Source organism: Anolis sagrei, chromosome Y (genome assembly GCF_037176765.1).
Source record: "Anolis sagrei isolate rAnoSag1 chromosome Y, rAnoSag1.mat, whole genome shotgun sequence".
Classification (NCBI taxonomy): Eukaryota; Metazoa; Chordata; class Lepidosauria; order Squamata; family Dactyloidae; genus Anolis; species Anolis sagrei.
The window spans coordinates 40,573,604-40,595,560 of NC_090035.1; the positions used below are offsets into that span (position 1 = coordinate 40,573,604).

The following is a 21,957-nucleotide window of genomic DNA, read 5'->3' on the forward strand; positions in this document are numbered from 1 at the left end:
AGACACTTACGTGTTAAAGTTCAAAGACTTACCTCCGACCGGGGTTATTGTTCGAACCGACCCATCTCCCTCGATTTTGGCAGAAGTAGACTCCTTGTTGGCGAAAGGGGCAATCTGAAGATCTCTCTCTTGTTTGGCTTGGCGAGGTTGTTTGGCTTGGTGAGGCCGGTCTAGGTGGCAGAGAGGTCGAAGATGTCGAGGGAGCTGATGACGGTTGAGAAATCGCAGTTGTTGACGTCGATGGCTGAGGGGCTAAGGTCTGTTCGTAAAGCAACATCTTCAGCCGAGCTGCTCTATTTTTTCTTGATTGTGCCATGAGGACCTGGCAGTGTCAACAAGTCGAAGTATTATGGCCCTCGCCAAGGCACCGGAGGCACTTTGAGTGCTTGTCTGAATCAGGCAGTTTTTACGAGCGTTGGACACAATGCTTGAATCTGGTCGTTGACATAATAGGAATTTCCGAGCGGGACGTGTGGCGGAAAAAACAGGAATGGAGGAGTGCGCGCGCGACACCTTTTATGCCCTGCGGGCAGCTGGGCGGAGTTACCGCCAAAACTTAAAAGTTTCAACTTGGGAAGTTTTCCGTTGGGACCAGCGCAGGTGCAGATTCTCCATAAGTGTGGATTCACAGAGGCCCACTCGAAGAAACATGGTTACAGGTGAGTAACCTACCAATTTCCCACTCTCAGCTTACACTTCAGTCAATAAGTTTTCCCGATTTATTGTGGTAAAATTAGGTGCCTCAGCTTATATTCAGATCGGCTTAGACTCAAGTATATACGGTAATAACCTTTCATGGGGATTTAAAACTACAATTTAAGCTGCCATCAAATACTATGTTAAAAATCCTTGTTTGTGGTATTGTACTTAGTGGCAGTGCCACTGTAACTGTGAAATATGATGCATGTTCTAACTTATAGAGAGAAATAGCCTAAGGAATTAAATGTATGATTCATTAGCTTGCTGTATATGAGTATGAGAGAATGGTGTGTGATATGTGCCAGTTGTGAGTATGAGTGTTAATAAAATTCTTGTTTTGTTGCCAGGGGTTTTACAGACCAGCTGCATAAAATCTCCAAGGATGCAGGGATGCCAATCCAGGGCCAGCCATGCTTCTGTAAATATGCACAAGGTGCTGACAGCGTAGAGCCCATGTTCCGACACATTAAAAACACATATTCTGGGCTCCAGCTCATCATCGTCATCTTACCCGGGAAGACACCCGTATATGGTAAATAATAGTAATAGTAATAATAATAATAATAATAAAACAAACAAGCAGCTCCCTTTGGGTTAATTACATATTAGATTACCTTGCTTAAGACATCCATAGGGGGTGGTTTTATCGTTTTCTTGCATGGCATGGGATTGGACTAGAATGATATTCCATGTGGTCTCTTCTAAGTATGATTCTATGATTTCACCATTGCTAGTGGCAGTTAAATGAGTTACAGTTTAATTAGCATAAACCAGACATGACTGTTAATAAACTTTCATGTGAGTTTCGAAGTGGACAGGCCAGATTAGGAGAAAGAAGGTTGGAATAAGAGCAATAAGCTTCTTAATTACCCCGTGGCGTGGTGGAGGCTCCTTTGGAGACTTTTAAGCAGAGTCTGGATGGTCATCTGTCAGGAGTGCTTTGAATGCAATTTTCCTTCTTTTTGGCAGAAATTGGTTGGACTAGATGGCCCACGAGGTCTCTTCTAACTCAGTGATTCTATTTTTTTTTATCGTGCCATTAGCAACAATACCATTGTATTACATTTCTAACAGAACAAAACAAACAAAACAAAACAAAACAAACAAACAAACAAAAAAAACCCACAAATTTTACAAACTTGGTAGTTGATTAAATGTCTTTTGACCAGTAGCTGGCCACTTGGAGTGCCTCTGGTGTTGCCGCAAGGAGGTCCTTCATTGTGCATGTAGCAGGGCTCAGGTTGCATTGCAGCAGGTGGTCTGTGGTTTGCTCTTCTCCACACTCGCATGTCGTGGATTCCACTTTGTATCCCCATTTCTTAAGATTGGCTCTGCATCTCGTGATGCCAGAGCGCAGTCTGTTCAGCACCTTCCAAGTCGCCCAGTCTTCTGTGTGCCTAGGAGGGAGACTCTCATCTGGTATCACCCACGGATTGAGGTGCTGGGTTTGAGCCTGCCACTTTTGGACTCTCGCTTGCTGAGGTGTTCCAGCGAGTGTCTCTGTAGATCTAAGAAAACTATTTCCTGATTTAAGTCGTTGACGTAATTCTATGATTCTAGGAGATATTGTGTTGAAAGTTAGATATGGAATACAGTGAGCCCTCCCTGTTCACTTTGGTTAGGGGCATAGGTCCCCTGCAAAAGTAAAAAGAAGAAGAAGATCATAGTCACATTGGAAGACCTAGAGACATTTTTCACATTGTAGTTTCCATGTTTTTGTGTCACCATTGCTCACTCCCTTTATATTTTTCAGTCTTTCTCAACCTTCCTATTGCCTCGACCTGACCATAAAACTATTTTCATTCTGTTATTTTGCTACTGTTATTAATCATAATGTAAATATCAGATATGCAGGATGTATTTTCATTCACTGGACCATATTTGGCAATAATATCCAATATGCCCAAATTTGAATACTGGTGGGGTTGGGAAGTGATTGATTTTGTCATTTGGGAGTTGTATTTGCTGAGATTAATAGTTAATGTACAATCAAAGGGTGCTTTCCCTCTGCCTTGAAGAGATGCCAGCCTTCCTCCAGCCTCACATGCTCTCCCTCACCCACAGATATGTAGTACACTGCTATGTGCCAAGCATGTCTGCTCTCCCCTCCCCGCTTGGAGTCTTGGAAACAGCCCTCCACTTGGCTGAGAGGCTGGCCAATCACAGCAGGAGGAGGGCCTTTGATGAGAGAATTTGACATGTTTCCAAAAGGAAAGAGAGGTCTTCAGCTTTCTCTGCCAAAGGGGATCCTAAGACCATCAGAGATACGTGTTTTCTGATGGTCTTTGGTGACCTCTCAGAAACCCCCCTCGTTATCTCCCCAGGGTTCTGATCCCAAGGTTGAGAAATGCTGATATAGATTGTAAGCCTGTCTTTAAATGCAAAACTACAAATGTTTGCATAACGCTGCTTGAGAACTAGACTATTTGTTGCACTTATTATAGCACCATCTGTTCAAAAAAGCCTCGATTATTTATTTATTTATTTAAGGCTTTTATATCCCGTCCTATTTCAACCTCCGCAGAGTGACTCAGGACAACTAACAAATCGGCACCCCATGGCGCCCACATCAAAACATAAATATACAATTTAACAGCAATATCGTAATAGCAATATAAAACAATATAAAACAGTAAAACAATATGAGGAATATATACATGCAAGGGAGGAGGAACTACTGGTTGGCATTTTCCTTTTTAATAATAATAGTAACAACAACAACAAACAACACTTTATTTATATTCTGCCCTATCCTCCCAATGGGATTCAGGGCGATCACAGTGCACATACACGGCAAACACTGAATGCCGTTTTGGATAGACAATACAGAGACAGACAGAATAGAAGGAGGTATGTTATGTCAACATCAACATCCAGCTTTTTGGCACCTTGGAAGGTTGTGCTCAAAATCCAGCCCGGGGGGGGGGGGGGGGCGGTGTCATTCCATCCTCTCTGACGAAGAGTCACTAGGACTTCCTCCTTCATTCCTAGCATTTTCTCATCTTTTTTCTTTATGGTGTCGTAAAATATCTCCCCTGCTTGTTTTATTTATTTGTTTATTTATTTACGACATTTTTATCCCGTCCATTTTAGCCCGAAGGCAACTCAGGGCAGCATACAGACTGACAACAATTAGATGCCATATATAAATACATATATCAATAAAAACAATTAAAACACATCAGAAATACATGTAAATCCATAAAAACTATAAAAAACTATAAAAATCAATAAAAAACCCAATGTAATCCAATCCAAATTCCTCATCTGTTTACATAGTCTTAACTGTTCCATGTTAGTATTACGATTTTGTATTAAGTGATCGCTCGGCATCTCCAAACGCTTGCTCAAAGAGCCAGGTTTTCACTAGTTTTCGAAAGGTCAGAAGGGCCGATCTAATATCCCTGGGAAAGGAGTTCCACAGCCGAGGGGCCACCACTGAGAAGGCCTTGTCTCTTGTCCCCGCCAGACGTGCCTCTGAGGCAGCTGGGATTGAGAGCAGGGCCTCCTCAGACAATCTCAAATTCCTAGAAGGTTCATAAGGAGAGATATGTTCGGATAGATAAGCTGGGCCGGAACCGTTTTATCGTTACCTAATTTTTCTAATTACAGCACAAACTGTTTTTGAACTGCATAGGTCAACAGTACGCTGGGCTTGACAGTCAGCAACTCACGCCAACCCAGGGCTTTGAACTGGCAACCTTTCGGTTGGTAGATCTTATTGCTGGTGATTAACCAGCTGTGCTAAACCCCAGCCCAGTTAATTGTTCCAGTTAGGTCTCCTTACTTTTATTCTCTCATTTCCCAAATGATATGGAAGATTAGTTCTAACAAGGAGAGATTACAGAAAGAGAGTTTGCTTAGCAGCACTTCTTTTCTTGTAAGCATAACTTCAAAAAATCTCTCTTTCTGGGTGATCTCATTCTTCAAAGTATGAAAAAGAGCTGGATTGCTTTTTCTTGGGCCATTGGCTGTCTCCAAGGCCTTCTTGTGCATCACTTAATTAAACCTGACAGCATGATGAGAAGTTGTAAAATTATCCCATAAGATAATTTGAAGTCATTCTGCACCAATGCTTATTTCTCAGCGGAGGTGAAGCGTGTGGGGGACACCCTTTTGGGAATGGCCACGCAATGCGTTCAAGTCAAGAATGTCATAAAAACATCTCCTCAAACCCTCTCAAACCTGTGCCTAAAGATAAACGTAAAATTGGGAGGGATCAACAACGTCCTTGTACCTCATCAACGGTAAGAATCCTTTTTAATCTTGAGCTTGTTAAAAGTTGGCTTTTGTCACATCTAGCGTCTCTTGAAGGTTTTGGTCTTTTTGGAGCTCTTATTATGTGCAGCTGAAACTTGCAGCAATAGATTTTGGGGTAGCTGGACTGTTATGTTTCAGTTGCAGTTAAACCATAGAAACAAATCAGGGATGCTGGCAGGGTCCTATTATCTTGTTCCCAAGTAACCAGCTGTGCAAAGCGATCGTGGTGGAAACTAGGACTTTCATATCCATGTTGAGTTCAATATAGGACTTCATGATTTTGGCAGCTACAGTGCTGTCTCAGTTTGTCATTGTTTCCCTATAAAATGGAGGGCATACCTCTCATTTGATCCCCCCCCCCCAAAAAAAATGTGTAAATTCCCATTAACCCTGTTGTCACGTTCAACACATTTTCTGATAAGATTTGGACCTATGGTGGCTATCCCCTCTCTTTGAGCTTTTTCAAAAGGTCCATCCCCGAAGGCTGACAGTTTTCTCGTTGCACTTGGGAACTTTTTCCAGTTCAAGAAAATTCTCATTCTATTGATGTCATGGTCTTACATCTAAATACCCTTTAAGATAAAACAAGCTAGTTGACAGCACAAATGACTTTACATTCACTATGAGCATGAAGAAATGAAGATATTAAAGCACTTACTGTATTGTGTTGCTGTGAGTTTTCCGGGCTGTACGGCTATGTTCCAGAAGCATTCCCTCCTAGCGTTTTGCCCACATCTATGGCAGACATCCTCAGAGGTTGTGAGGTATATTAGAAGCTAAGCGGGGGGGGGGGGGGGGGGGTTATATATCTGTGGAAGATCCAAAATGGGAGAAAGAATTCTTATCTGTTGGAGGCAAGTGAGAATGTTGCAATTAATCACCTTGATTAGCATTGCAAGGCCTTACAGCTGATTCCTGCCTAGGGAGATTCTTTGTTGGGATATGTTAGCAGGCCCTGATTGTTTCTTGTCCGGAATTCCCTGTTTTTTTAATGTTCCTTTTTAATTACTGTCCTGATTTTAGAGATTTTAAACGCTGGCAGCCAGACTTTGTTCATGGTTTCCTAACTGTTGAAATTGTCCACATACTTGTGGATTTCAATTGCTTCTCTGTGTAATCATTTTCAGCCATGGAACTACTCAGAAGACATTTATTTTCCATAGAACCCTAGCTCTATTCTTAATTGGATTAATCAAAATATAGGTTTCCTGTCGTAGTCAACTGTGAATTGCACATTGTGGTATTCCTGCGCCTGCGCAGGCCCAACTTCGGAACCTTCTAGAAGCTTAAAATGATTATATCCCCCTCCTGGCCCTGCCCCAACCCCTCTCGAGTATATAAGACCCCTGGGAGGGGCCAGCTGTCAGTCCTCTTTTTTCCGCCATCAAGTGGGCTATCAACTAGTGAAACTTAACTGTAGCACTATTTGTTGGAAATTACTGGACTTGACTTGGACTGACTAATGACAACGAATAAGGTACTCTATCCCCCTCGACCCGGATTGGATTTGGATTCTCTCTCTCTGTCTCTCTGTTCTCCCTGACTTCGGATTGACTTATGGCGACCACCTCATTCAAAATGTGTTTGGCATGCCTGAACGTCCTACCCGACACGGAAGGACACGACATGCCTAGCCTGCCTCGGCGAGGCGCACCTCTCCCAGCCTTGTGGGATTTGTGCTGCGTTCACTCCGCAAACGCGGAAAAATAGAGTCGCGACTCAAAGCGGCTCTCTATGAGAGGGCCTTAATGCCCCCACCCCCAGTCGCTAGGCCTCCATCAACTGGGGAGGCCCCGCAGCAGGCCAGGCCAGACCCTTTGGTCCTGAAGAAAAAGGCCAAAAATCGTGGCTGTGCAACGGGCGCCCCAACTAAAGCGCCCAGCAAAAGGGTGGGAAACCCTTCGGCTGCCGCCACCCCGACTGCCTCGCAATCGGCCTCCCACCAACAAAGGGAGCTGACTTTGGCCTCACCTGCTGGAGAATGCGCTACACAGGAGGAGCACCCGACTTCGTCGCCACCGGCTCAAGCACCAACTGTGGAACTGCCGGCAGTGGTGCACAGGCAGGCCTCCTCGCCTCCAACCTTGCCCTCCCAAATGGGAAGTCCCAAGGTCGAGGCGCAACTCTGGGAAGCAGCATCGGCCCCCATGCCGATATTGAGTGCTGCTGACCTCGAGCCGCTCGGGAGTGAGAGGCCGGCCTCGGCAGGGGGCATGGCTTTCCCCCAATCGGAGACTCCGCCCACATGAGGAACGAAGGCGCAGGAATCACTCAGGAGCAGAGGTGCAATCTTTGCACAAGCCACTGAGGGCTTCCCAGCCACGATTGCGCCGGTACCGAGAACAGCGTCGGAGAGGCGCAGCACGAGGAGAAGGAGATCGCGCTCCATATCACAACAGAGCCATCATTCCAGGGCATCCCAGAGCCGGAGGGGACTGAGGGGACACTTGAGGCCGGGCTCTCCTTCATCTTCAGCTTCTGACTCCTCCTCCTCTTCTTCCTCCTCATCCTCCTCTAGAGGCTCCAGGAGGGCATGTCGGCCTGGGCGATCACATTCCTCTAGCACTCAGTGGACCTCCTATGGACCCAATCCGTACCCTTACCCAGGAATGTGGCAGCTGGGACCCTCGGGCCAGTTTATGTTTGCCCAACATCCAAATCCTCCCTTTGCCCATTTTCCCAAAATGGAGGCAATCCAGGGAGTGCAACAAAGGGGCTGTGGGACTGCGACTAGTTTTCACCCAGACGCCCCCCACGTCGACCCCAGCAACCACTACTTCCAATGTTGAACTGGGACAAGGGAATTACCCTGACCATAATAATAAATGTGTTGACCGAAGTCACATTCCTGTTAACCGCAATGCCTGTATAGACCGTTCTCTTTGTGTAGACCAAAGTAATTGTGATGTTTCTCCTGTGATTGCTCCCACCCGTCTTGAGACACCCGACACTCCCCTGGTGGCTCAAGATGTGGTCATTCCTATGTAAGAACAAAATGTGGAGGAGGTAGAGGATTCTGACTCCTCAACCGACCCTACTGATTCAACAGTTACAGGCATCAACGGATGCCACCTCATTGCCAGCTGACTTTAACAAATTCTCGTCCCTAGTGGACAGGATGATCAAAGCATTGGACATACCTACTCCCAGGGCCCCAGAGCACGTGGAGGATCCAATGTTCCCGTCGGAGGAACAGAACGTACCAGTCCCCATGTCGCTCCCCATGTTACCCTACCTCATTCAATCAGCAAAAATTATTGATGCGTCACCTGCCAATGTGACTGCCACTCCTAGAAAGGTTGACTCTCTCTACAGAATTGACCTGGCAGCAGCTAAATGGGTTTCAAATCCCCCAAAGCCCAATACCATTGTGGCTGAGGTGGTAAAGTAAAAAAAGCCTAAAGGTACACTTTCGGCCCCATTAGACAAGGAGGGAAAAAAGATAGACCTGCTAGGAAAGAAGGCCCACCTGGCTGCTGGCCTGGTCACCCGGATGGCTCATTACGCGACATACATGAGCGGCTATCAGACTTTCCTCTGGTCCAAGATGCTCCCGTACTTGGAGAAGCTCCCTCCGGAGGAGCAGCGCTTCCCTAAAGCGCTGCAATCCGAAGCCCTTTTGCTATCGAAGATCCAAAAGGACTTTGCCAAGCATCTTGCTGAATCTGAGGGGCCACTTATTTGCAACTGCAACTTCAATAAGAAGACATGCGTGGCTAAGAGCAGCCAACCTCTCAGAGGAAGGCAAGGCTCTGGCAGAGGACCTTTATCTGCAGGAGGAAGGCCTCTTCAGCCCTGAGACAGATGTTACCATAAAAGAGAAACAAGAGGTGCGCCAAGCGGCCAACAAATTCGGATACACTTGGCAGCCCTACCAAAACCGAACTAGATGGCAACCACCTCTGAATACTTACCGTAAAATTTTTAGTAATTCCTACGCAGGGTCATTTAAAGGGAGGGGCTCTTCATCCCCCAGGTATCAGGGTAACAAAAAGAATACTTACCAATCCAAACTCAGATACCAGCCCTACCAGGGCAGGCCAAAAAATCAGGGTGCCTCCAGGAAGCGTCTTTGATGCTCCTAAGGATGGTACTGATGTTATTTCAGGCAAAACCAGCCCTCCAGTTGAGGGACCCATTAACTTACCTGTTAATCCTATTTCTAGTGTTCAATCCCCATCTGTTTGCCCACCACCCTCATTGATGTTTGGTAACTGGTTACAAAGTTTTCAGAATAACTGGGCGGCGATTACCACTGACAAATGGGTATTGTCAATAATCAGTCAGGGGTATGCTATTGAGTTTGATGAAATTCCGTTGGTGGGAATAATTAAGGTTACTCCCCCTTCCCAGGTGTTGTCCCAGGAAATTGGGCAAGGGCGCCATTTCACGTGTTCATGCTACAATGTTTCTTCTCACGTTATTTTGTTGTATCGAAACATGGAGGTGGCTTCAGAGCCATCCTTGACCTCAGAGAGTTAAATAAATCAATTTTGCCCAAGAAATTTCGCATGATTACTCTCTTATCAATAATGCCACTCATACCTGAGGGCACCTGGTTTGCCACCATAGATCTACGAGACGCCTATTTCCATTTGTCTATAGTGCCGCATCACCGCAAGTTCCTCTCGTTCATGGTAGGCCACAGAGCATTCTGTTACAATGTACTCCCGTTTGGGCTAAGTACAGCCCCCCGCGTGTTTACTAAGTATATGGCAGTGGTGGTTGCACATTTACGTACCTGCGGGATCGTGGTTTAACCGTATATAGACGATTGGCTTCTTGTCTCTCGGTCAGCTGCTAAACTTCAAGAGCATGTCTATGTTGTGTTAGCTCTCCTACAGTCGTTGGGCCTGGTAGTCAACATGGAGAAGTCTTCCCTGCAGCCATCCCATAGAATCCTCTTCATCGGAGTGTTCCTGGATGCAATCACACAGAGAGCATATCTGCCGCCCAACAGGTTTTTCAACCTTCAGTCGCAGGTCCGAACAGCTATGGAAGCCAGCAGGGTATTGGCCAGACAAATTCAGACGGTCCTGGGTTATATGGCCTCCACCACCTCTGTAACCCCCTTTTCGTGGTTACATATGCGCCCCATCCAATGGTGGTTGGGTTTGGTACTCAATCCCCTCAGGGACTCCCCTCAATCTATGTTTCCTCTCCCACAGGATGTGTGCCACTCCCTGGAGTGGTGGACTCAACCCCAATTGGTGTGTTTGTGACTTCCCTTCCAACCTCCGTGCCCTACCAGGATAATTACAACAGATTCATCCGTGACGGGATGGGGGGCCCATTCCCAGGGTCTAGTGGCACATGGCAAATGGTCCCCGAGAGAGGCCGAGTCTCACATAAACATCTTAGAACTCCTCACCGTAGAAAGAGCGTTAAAATCATTCGAGGGACTAATTCGAAACCAAGTTGTTCAGATATTAACGGACAATACAACAGTCATGTATTATCTGAGCAAACAGGGAGGGACTCATTCACAACAACTGCTGGACCTCACCCTGCAGATTTGGGATTGGTGCATTCAGAGAGGAGTGTACCTTCAGGCCACCCACCTGCGGGGGAAGGAGAATTCTCTAGTGGATGCACTGAGCAGGAACCCCTTAGGGCACCACGTCTGGTCTCTCGACCAGGAGGCCCTTCGGATTTTCCAACTATGGGGGTTCCCAGAGATCGACCTCTTTGCCACCGTGGAGAACACAAAATGCAACAGGTTCTGTTCACGAATGAGGTCTCCAGGGACGGAGGGTTGCTTGGGAGATGCGTTTCTCCTAGGATGGGGGGGGGGGTGAGCTAATGTATGCTTTCCCTCCATTTCCCTTACTGATGAGAGTGGTGGCAAAAATACAAAGGGACAGAGCTCACTGTATAGTAGTGACCCCCTGGTGGCCTCGTCAGCCGTGGTTTGCCCCTCTCCTTCAAATGTCGAGAGGGACTTTCAAAAGGTTCAGGGGCAGTGTAGACCTCCTAACCTCACAACAGGGTCAAGTTCTGTACCCAGACGTTCATCTTCTCAAACTACTGCTGTGACGGGACCAGACCTGAGCCTCCCACAAACAGAGGCAGCTCACAGACCATCCACCAAGCGTTCTTATATTTTCAAATGGAAGTGTTTTAGTGAATCTGCGAGGTCAAAAGACCAGGAGCCAGATTCCGCTCTGCTCTCTTTTTAGCGACACTTTATGACTCGGGTCTTTCCAATTCTTCCTTGAAATGCTACCTAGCGGCCATTTCATGGTTTAGGAGGAAGAAGGGCCTGACTTCTTGTTTTGAGGACCCCCTAGTAAAGTGCTTCCTGAGAGGCCTAAAGAATATTAGGCCAGAGGTGGCTCCTATTGCTCCATCATGGAGCCTGGAACTAGTGCTCTCAAGATTAATGAGGCCTCCCTTTGAGCCTATGGCGTCAGCAGACTTGGGTCCTTTAACTTGGAAGGTGGCGTTTCTGGTAGCTATAACCTCCGCCAGGAGGGCTAGCGAACTGTGTGCCTTAAGGTTGGATCCTCCATATTTGAAATTCCACAGTGACATGGTAGTGTTGCATACTGATGTGGTATTTCTACCTAAGGTGGCTACTAGGTTCCTCGTTTCCGAAGACTTAGTTCTTCCAGCATTTTTCCAAAACCCAGAGATGCTTTTGGAAAGAGGTTTGCACTGTTTGGATGTGAGAAGGGCATTGGCCTATTATGTTCAAAGGACATCTGAGTTCAGAAGATCGCCTAGACTATTTCTGAAATATCGTAGGGACACTAGGGGTCTCTCAGTCTCCTCACAACGATTCTCTGCTTGGGATTGTGTCGACAATTCGCACTTGTTATAGATTAGCAGGGAAGGACATGCCCCAACAAGTCAGGGGTCACTCGACAAGAGCAGTAGCTGCCTCTACAGCCTTCATGAAAGGTGTCCTGTTAGAGGTGATCTGTAAGGCAGCTATTTGAGCCTCTCCTACTACCTTTGTCTCTCATTACAAGATTGACGGTATCTAGGAGAGAGGCTGAGTTTGGTAGAGCAGTGCTGTTTTCGGCGGTGGCATGACCCCACCAGCCAGAATAGTAGCTTGCTAGTCTACCGCAATGTGCGATTCACAGTTGACTACGACAGGAAATGGAAGGCTGCTTACCTGTAACCGTGGTTTCCTGAGTAGTCACCTGTGAATGTGCACATACCCGCCCTCCTCCCCTCGAGTGTCATGCCACACCTTCTGGCTGCTGTGCGGCGGAAGAGGGGTGATGGCTGGCCCCTCCTAAGGGTCTTATATACTCGAGAGGGGGTGGGGCGGGGCCAGGAGTGGGATACAATCATTTTAAGCTTCTAGAAGGTTCCGAAGTTGGGCCTGCGCAGGCGCAGGAATACCACAATGTGCAAATTCACAGGTGACTACTCAGGAAACCACGGTTACAGGTAAGCAACCTTCCATTCTCGATGTTTTTACAGGAAGTCACATACATTTTCTGATTTTCGAATTTTGGAGTAAACTTTACTTGATGTTGAAATGTGAAGCCAATAAGTAAATACTTATAGTAATAGCTGTTGTATAAAATAGCTATTATGGAGACTGTAAATCAAATATTTGGCCTTGTGTTGTTTTATTTTAAAATCCATTTTAAATTTGATTTTTATTATGCTTTTGTGCAGTGGTTCTCAACCTTTCTAAAACCATGACTTCTAAATATGCTTCCTCGTGTTGTGGTGACCCCCAAACATAAAATTATTTTCGTTGCTCCTTTATATTATTTTCATTGCCGCCCGGCGGGAGCGCGATCTAGGCAAGAGAGGCTAGGCCCCGCACGAAGCCTCTCTTGCCTAGATCGCGCTCCCGCCGGGCGGCAGTGGCGCGATCTAGGAGAGAGAGGCTTTGTGCAAGGCTAGGCCCCGCACGAAGCCTCTCTCACATAGATCGCGCTCCCACCGGGCGGCAGCGATGCGATCTAGGAGAGAGAGGCTTCGTGCAAGGCTAGGCCCCGCACGAAGCCTCTCTCACCTAGATCGTGCTCCCGCTGGGTGGCAGCGGCGCGATCTAGGAGAGAGAGGCTTTGTGCAAGGCTAAGCACTGCACGAAGCCTCCCTCGCCTAACCCGTGTTCCTGCCTGCCGGCGGCATCGCAATCTAGGCGAGGGAGGTTTCATGCAAGGCAGCCATTTTGAGGGGGCGGGGCCAACCAAGGCACCTTCGCGACCCACCTTCGCAACCCCCAGAAAATGGCCCAGTGACCCCCCTGGGGGTTGCGACCCCCAGGTTGAGAACCGCTGCTTTTGTGGAACCCTCTGCTCTACAGGGATTTCCAAAAGATCTGGGCAAATCATTTAGTGTGAACTGAATGCTGCAAGAGTCAGAAAGGAAGGTGACAGATGCCTAAATATACTCAGTTGATTCTATATCCCCTTTCTTATTATTAGTCACGAGAAATGTGTTCTACCTTGTAAGTTATTATGAGAATCTGGCCAAAATGTATGGCTTTCAACCTGCAGAAATGTGGTGGATGTCCCTTTTTCAAAAAGGTGAATTTTGTAATATTAGGTTTGATTGTAACTCTGAAGGTCATTCATAGACCCTGTGGGTACATGGCAGGAGTGTTTTCTTATCTTCCAGGGTGTGAGGCATAACCCAGGACCTACTGAGCTATAGACAAATCTTGAGTCTGAGGTTGACTTTTCACTTTTTTTTAAAGACCTTCTGTGTTCCAACAACCAGTGATCTTCTTGGGAGCAGATGTCACACATCCACCTGCTGGAGATGGAAAGAAGCCATCTATTGCTGCTGTAAGTTGCATTAAGAGATTGGTTTTCCTCCATGGGACAAAGTGAAGTAAGGAAACAAACAGCTGATGAGGTCTGGGTTTATTTTTGCCATATTATTCCTTCTTCCTGTTTCCTTTTAGGTTGAATTTTCACTCGTTATTTATATGAGAAATGTTCTGTGATGCATAATAACAGTTGAGTGTCCAGAGTTTGTTGGACTAGATATATATGAGCATTATTATGAATCAGATGGATTCATTCAGTAATCTACAAAAGACAATATTGAAGGAACAACTGTGTTGTTGAAAACTCTGTGCCGTGACAGACTGTACTGTTGTGCTTTCTAGTTTGGCATTGTGAAATGATCTGAAAATATTTTATTTATCTTGTCAGAAGCAAGTTGAGCATTTAAAAGCATAGAGTTAAAAAAAAAAACCTTGGTGTTATGCTACATGTCCTTTGACCAGAAGCTGGCCACCTGGAGTACGTTTGGTGTGACTGTGAGAAGGTCTTCCGTTGTGCTTGTGGAAGGGCTCAGACTGCATTGTAGTAGGTGGTCTGTGGTTTGCTCTTCTCCACATTTGCATGTCATGGACTCCGCTTTGTAGCCTCATTTCTTAAAATTAGCTCTACATCTTGTGGTACCAGAGCGCAGCCTGTTCAGCACCTTCCAGGTCACCCAATCTTCTGTGTGCCCAGGAGAGGGTTTCTTATCTGGTCTGAGCCATTGGTTAAGGTGCTGAGTTTTAACCTACCACTTTTGAACTCTCACTTGCTGAGGTGTCTCTGCAAGTATCTCTCTCGATCTTAGGAAACTGTTTCTTGTTTTAAGGCATTGGAATTCTGGCTGATATCCAAACAGGATGGCTGGAGGTGTCACTGCTTTGATCCTTTCATTATTGTCTGTTACTTTCCGATGGATGTCAGATGGGACAATATCAGCTAAACAGTGTAATTTCTCTAGCGGTATAAGGCGTAGACATCTTGTGATAATGCAGCATGTCTCATTAAGAGCCAAATCCACTGTTTTAACATGTTGAGATGTATTCCACACTGGACATGCATATTCAACAGTAGAGTAGCAAAGCACAAGGGCAGATGTCTTAACTGTATTTGGTTGTAATCCCCAGGTTATGTCAGTCAGCTTTCTTTTGATATTATTTCTAGCACCCACTTTTTGCTTGATATACAAGCAGTGCTTCTTAGAGCACTGTCCAGAGTGACTCCCAGATATATTGGTGTTCTGCAATGCTGCAATGGGATTCCTTCCCAGTTAATCCCCAGAGCTCGAGATGCTTGTCTGTTCTTCAGGTTTATTTATTTGTCATGCCAGGGCAACCAGTAAATAGTATTACATTTGTAACAGAATAAAACAAACAGCCAGACAACATACAAAATTTGCGAGTTTGGTAGTTGATTAAATGTCCTTTGATCAGTAGCTGGCCACTTGGAGTGCTTCTGGTGTTGCTGCAAGAAGGTCCTCCATTGTGCATGTGGCAGGGCTCAAGGTGCATTGCAGCAGGTGGTCAGTGGTTTGCTCTTCTCCACACTCGCATGTCATGGATTCCACTTTGTGGCCCCATTTTTTCTTCGTGTTCTCTGTGAATGCACACATGTGGTCTATCTGCGTCTGCGCAGGCACCAAAGGAAACTTCTCTAGTTTAAACTTCACGTTTTGGCGGTAACCCCGCCCAGTCCCCGGCAGGGCATAAAAGGCGTCCCCCGCGCACACTCAGCAGTTCCTGTTTTTCCACCGCAAGTCTCACTTCGGAAGTTCTGCGATGTCCATGACTTGTTTTAAACACTGCATGTAGTGTTCCAGAAAGATACCGGATTCGGACAAGCACTCTTTGTGCCTTCTTTGCCTCGACGAGGCACATATCGCTGATTCTTTCCGTCACTGCCAAGCCTTGATGGCACAATCTCAGAAAAACAGAGTTCATCGTCTACAGTACCTGCTGTACCAGCAGTCCTTGGCACTGACACCCTCGACGTCGACTGCACGACCATCAACCTCAACAGCGATACTGACCTTGGAGCCGGTCGATCCGCTCGCACAGCTCGTGACTCGCCAGACAAAGGCGACTAAGGACATGCAGAAAAGACCTGTCGACGATGTCTATGATGTCAAAGACGACCAAACCGGCCAAGCAGGCTAAAAGGCCATGTACGGTGACCACCGAAACCGTACGAGTGCGCCATTCATCGACAAGCTCTGTGGCATCAGTGAGATCGGCCCATTCCATGAGGTCGACAACTGCAACACCGCCATCTTCGTCCGCTGTGCGCATAGCCTTTAGAAGGGCGCAAGAAGAGTCCTGTCAGGCCACGACCTTCTCCTCTTCGGTCCCTCCCTCTCCGGGAATATCACTGTTGAAGTCTGCGCCGACTCAGCTGCCGGCGAAAAAAATGAAGACGGTGCCTCAACCTCCTTCTTCCTCTTCCTCAAGAAGAGCAACAACTGCCTCATCGGCCACCTCATCAGTGAGGTCTTCACCGATTCAGTCGGCCGAGCCGGAGCCCCTCCAGCAGCCGACACAGGAGGAACAGATGCCGATGGAGGTGCCCGTAGAGCAGCCAGAATTGCCGGTAATCTTGGTCGATACCGTGAGAGAGGCACCGAACCGACCTGCTGGACTCACTGCTAGACAAGAGTGCTTTCCACCCACAGCGACACCGGAGACAAACAACCAGACTGGCACGTGCCGCTCAGTCCTCGTTCTCCAAACAACCTCCTCCTCCAGCTTCACCTCGACTCCTACTGCCCCCTCCACCTCCACACAACCCTTCTTCATCCTCGCCCCTCCATCCGAAGCAGAGGAAGAAGAGAAAGATGGAGAACTTGCTGCCTTGATCCATTCGGGCTCGGTACTGTCCCTTGGTATTGAGAGATCCCCTAATGACGATGCCTATGAGGCCAACCCTCCGTCAACAATGGAAAATGTCAGGTCCTTTGCTGACCAGATGGCCCGCATGGCCGATACTTTGGGCCTGGAAATTAAACATACTTCCAAGGCAGTGACTGATCCAGTTTTTAAGCGGGTCCAATCAGAGATGCCTCCAGCCCCTCTTTTGCCTTTTCCTCCATATCTCCTTGATATGATCCAAGCTTCATGGAAGACCCCGTCATCCATTCCTCTCAGCACTAAGAAAATTGAGGCCTGGTACCGCACGGACGACGATGGCCTGGAATGGTTGAAACACCACCCGATCCAAATTCGGTGCTCGTGAAGGTGGCGCAGGTGTTGAGGTGTCCTCAACTCCCTCAGACCAAGGGGGCAAGAGGTTTGACGCCATTGGCCAAAAACTATATTCCGGTGCCCTCCTGTTAGCCGGAATGGCAAACTACAGCGCCTGTATGGGGGCATACCAACAAATCCTGTGGGGAAAAGCCCTGCCCTTCTTCCAGCGGATGTCGAAGAACACCATACTATCCTGACCACCCTGGCTCAGGAAGTGAAATCTTTGGCGCATCACCAGATGCAGATGGCCAAGCATACGGGGGACACGGCCGGGAAGATGATTGCTCATGCGGTCGCCATTAGGAGGCATGCCTGGCTCTGGTCATCGGGACTATCAACATCTTCAAGACAAGTCATTGAGGACTTGCCTTTCGACGTCCTTGGTCTCTTTAATGCGGGCACCAAAGATAAGTTGAAGGCTAACCAAGACTTTAAAATCCTGGCAGCCAAATGTGGGATTGAAAATCAGTCCTAATCCCAAAGAACAAAATGGTTCCAATACTCAAGGCGACGGAATGCAGCTCCATACCGACAGTTCCCTTACCGCCAATGCTTTCGCCCGTTGCAAGCTATGCAACAGCAGGCCCAACAGATGCAACAACCCCGGCAGCATCGTTCTCAGCTGCTGCAGCAATGCACAAGAGCCCGCCACACTTTGCGTGGAAATCATCCAAGACGTTGTGTTTGACGTTTTCCTGGACAATACCGTCTCTTTATCTGGTACCGATGCCGTTCCCATGTCCCTCCCTTCAAACCCTGCCCTCGGACTTTGACCTTGACACCCGCCATTCGGCGACCGCCTTGGGAATTTCATCGATGCATGGTGAAGTATCACCTCAGATGTGTGGGTGCTAAGGATTGTGGAGGACGGTTATGCATTGGAGCTCCCTCCAATGGGCCAGATCGCTGAGACCGAACCCTCCTCTCCAGTTCTATCAGAGATCGACACTCTTCTTCTAAAGGGCGCGATTTCTCCCCTTCCAGATTGCTTCAACGGGCGGGACTTCTTCTCAAGATATTTCACCGTCCCCAAACCGGATGGTTCCCTCCGCCCAATTTTTGACTTGAGAGATCTCAATTCTTTCATCAAGCCTCAGAAGTTCAGAATGGTGACGGTGTCATTCATACTCCCCCTCCTCAGCCACAAGGACTTCTTCGCGTCCATCAACTTCCAAGACGCTTATTTCCACTTGTCAATACGGCAGAACCATAGATGCTTCCTGGTGTTCTGGGCCACAGGCCAAACATATACTTTGAACATGCTTCCATTCGGGCTCGTAATGGCCCCAAGGACTTTCACAAAACGTATGTCGGTAGTGGCCGCATTTCTCAAAAGGGAAAAAATCCAGATTTTTCCATATTTAGATGATTAGCCTCTGGCGGTGCACTCCCCTGCACTTCTGGAATCCCAAATCCAAAAGACCATCTTTCTCCTCAGGGATCTCGGTCTCCAGTTGAACGAACAAAAGTCGCACTTGATTCCAACGGCATGTATAAAGTTCATCGGCGCCATGTTCAATTCACTGATCCTGTCAGGTTCAGTGAAGCAAGGTTCAGGACACTCCAGCTCAAAGCACTCCGAGGCATTCGGTCCCGTACGGTATCGGCCAAGCAGATCCAAATCCTTCTAGACTGTTGACGGTGATGATAACCCCACTGGCAAGGCTACAGTTCCGACCTCTACAGAGGTGGTTCTTCGACCACTTCAACCCAGTCACAGAGCACACGACAAAACATCTCACCATCCCGCCATCCGTAAGAAAGTCCTTAAGATGGTGGACAGTTCAACATCATGTCTGTAGAGGCATTCCCTTCCATCCCGACCCTCCATCCATCACCCTGACAATGGACACGTCAATGTTCACATGGGGATGCCTTACAGGAGAACTCTTTGTCCACGATCTTTGGTCTGCCGAGGAGAGGCTATGCCACATCAACTACCTAGAGCTCCTAGAGCTCCTTGCGATCTTCAAATCTCTAAGAGCATTCGCCCTTCTGGTCACAGGGAAAAATGTCCAGATCCTCATGGACAACATAGTAGCCATGTACTATATAAACAAACAGTGCGGAAAGGGGTCAAGAAAGCTGCTGACCCTCTGATGAATTCAAAATAGGAAAAGGCTCAAGACAAGGTTGTCACATATCTCCCCTGATTTTTATAATGTCGTTAGAAATTTTGATGAAAAAGATAAGGCCAGAGCTTATGCGGACGATATAATTGGTATAATAGAAAATCCACGGGAAAACATCAAAAATTGGTTAAATACAATTGAGGAATTTGGAAAATTGGCTGGATGTAAATTAAATAAAAATAAAACTGTTATTTTAACGAAGAACATGGCAAAGGACAAACAAGAAGAACTAAGGAGAATCTCAGGCCTCCAAATCTTAAACAAGATTAAGTATTTAGGCATCTGGATTACAGCAAAAAATGGTCAGCTTCTCTCCAACAATTATGAAAAACTTTGGTGCGAAATCAGAAAAGATTTGGAGAGGTGGAAATACCTAAACCTTTCCTTGTTAGGAAGAATTGCATTAATTAAGATGTCAGTCCTTCCAAAATTGCTCTATTTATTTCAAAATATACCCATAATATTTTGGTATTATATTTGTTATTATATATTATATTTATTATATATTATATTTATTATTATATTTGGTATTATATTTATTATATTTTGGTATTATATTTGGCTCCTCGGCTGTGGAACGCCCTTCCTACGGACATTAGACTAGCACCATCTCTAATGGTATTCTGCAAAAAGGTGAAGACCTGGATGTTTGTGCAGGCGTTTGAGTAATTTAGTGCAATCTGGTAATGGAACATAGGAATGGAACAATGGACAACGAACCTGGACTACGCTTGGATGATGAGAAGATTGGGTACGGTTGTTTTTTGTAATAATTGTGCATTGTAATTGCTTATTGGTAATTTATGGATAATGAGTTAAGTCAATTGTTATATGTTGTACGGAACCACTGCTGTTTCTACTGTTTTTACTGTTTGTGAACCGCTGTGAGTCGCCTTCGGGCTTGAGATACAGCGGTATATAAGCAAAGTAAATAAATAAATAAATAAATAAATAATAAGGAATGTTAAGAAATTTAATGAGTGGACAAAGAATCTTCTGAAATTTATTTGGAAAGGGAAAAGGGCAAGGGTAAAATATCAAGTGCTGACAGACAAAAAGAATAGAGGAGGATTTGGTTTACCACGAAGCATGTGCCTTGATTTGGATAAAAGATTGGATAAGACTGAAGAGTGAAAATCTCCTTACATTAGGCCATGATCTTCGAGATGATTGGCACGCCTACGTATGGTATGGAAAAGAGAAAAATGAAAGAAACTTTGGTAACCATTTCATTCGCTCCTCTTTGCTTAGAATCTGGGACAGATACAAAAATTATTTCCACTCAAAAAAACCCCTTTGGACCTCCCCAGTGGAAGCTAAACAGAGAAGGCTATTGGGATGGACAACCTGGCCTACTTATAAAGAACTTTTAAGACGGGGTTCAACGGAGTTGAAAACACACGAAGAAATAAAACAAAGCTACCCAAGAATTATGTGGCTGAACTATTTACAAATAAAAGAACAATACAATCAAGATAAAAAGCAAGGTTTTCAAATTAAAGAAGAGTTTTGAGATAAAATCCTAAAAACTGAGACAAAATGTATAACAAAATTATATGATAAGCTGTTAGAATGGTCCACGGAAACTGAACTGATAAAAAACTGTATGGTAAAATGGGCGGAGAATTTTAAAAAACCAATAGCAATGGCGGACTGGGAGATAATGTGGAACAAAAAACTAAAGTATACTTATGCTACTGATTTAAAAGAAAATTGGATGAAAATGTTCCACAGATCGTATATGACACCAGTGAAATTAAATCACATGTACAAAGAAGTATCAAAAATTTGCTGGAAATGCAACGAACATGATGGAAGTTTTTTTCATCTATGGTGGAGCTGTGAAAAGTCTCAAAAATATTGGAAAGGGATACATGAAGAAATGCAGATAATATTCAATAAATAATTCCCGAGAAAAGCTGAATACTATTTACTGGGAATCACAGACGGAGATATATGTTTAGATACAAATGAAGATATCTTATTTATCTACTTGACGACAGCTGCCAGAATCATTTTTGCGCAACTATGGAAGCAGAAAGAAGTACCGGCGAAATTCCAGTGGGTAAAGAAAATAAATGAAATTAAGGACATGGACACATTAACTTTTTTATTAAAAAAGAATACAGGCAATCCAGTAAAACAGACAGATTGGTCAATAATTGATGAGTACATTGAAAATAGATCCAAGGACATGTAATTAAATAGAAGAGGTAATAAAACCTCACAAGGAGGAATACATAAAAAGGTTAGACAAAAAGACAACGTATGGGCAGAGCCAGAAGGAGGTCCAATTTTTTTTCTCTTCTTTTTTCTATTTTTATAGTTTTTTATTTTATTTTTTGCTTTTTTCTTATTTTTTACTTTTTTGAATTTTTTTCTCTTCCTTTTCTCCTTTGTTGTCGTTGTGATTTGTATCTATAACTTTCCCACTTTTCTATCTTCTACACATTATTCACCTTCTTTCGTTGTAGTTTATGATAATTCAATAAAAATTTACTTCAAGAGAGCTGCTGACCCTCTCACTGCAACTTTGGGAATGGTGCGTGGCCTGGTCGGTCTCGCTGGTGGCAATACATCTGCCAGGCTCCCAGAATGTCGAGGCTGACTCACTGAGTTGCACACAATCATCGTCTCATGAGTGGAAGCTGAACCCACAGGAGCTCACCCTGATCTTCAAGGATGGGGATGGCCAGATGCCAATCTCTTCGCATCTCCCACAAATGCCCACCTCCCTCAGTTCGGGGCTCGTCTCCCACCAAGCATGATACCGGGATGCCTCGGGGACACATTCCTCCTTGACTGGTCAAAGGGTCTCCTTTACATCTTTCCGCCTTTCCCACTCATTGCCAGGGTGATCGAGAGGATCTAGGCGGCACGAAC

The 21,957-nt window shown here is 45.8% G+C and overlaps 1 protein-coding gene across 3 annotated transcripts in view; it reads left to right on the forward strand.

Moving 5' to 3' along the window:
• LOC137095532 (protein argonaute-3-like) overlaps positions 1-21,957 on the forward strand; it is a 255,766-nt gene that overhangs the window by 189,105 nt on the left and 44,704 nt on the right. For all 3 annotated transcript variants that reach the window (XM_067462306.1, XM_067462304.1, XM_067462305.1), the window contains exons 12-14: positions 1,047-1,231; positions 4,787-4,946; positions 13,631-13,721. In XM_067462306.1, the coding sequence (XP_067318407.1) occupies positions 1,047-1,231; positions 4,787-4,946; positions 13,631-13,721 (436 nt within the window). The remainder of the gene's footprint in view (positions 1-1,046; positions 1,232-4,786; positions 4,947-13,630; positions 13,722-21,957) is intronic.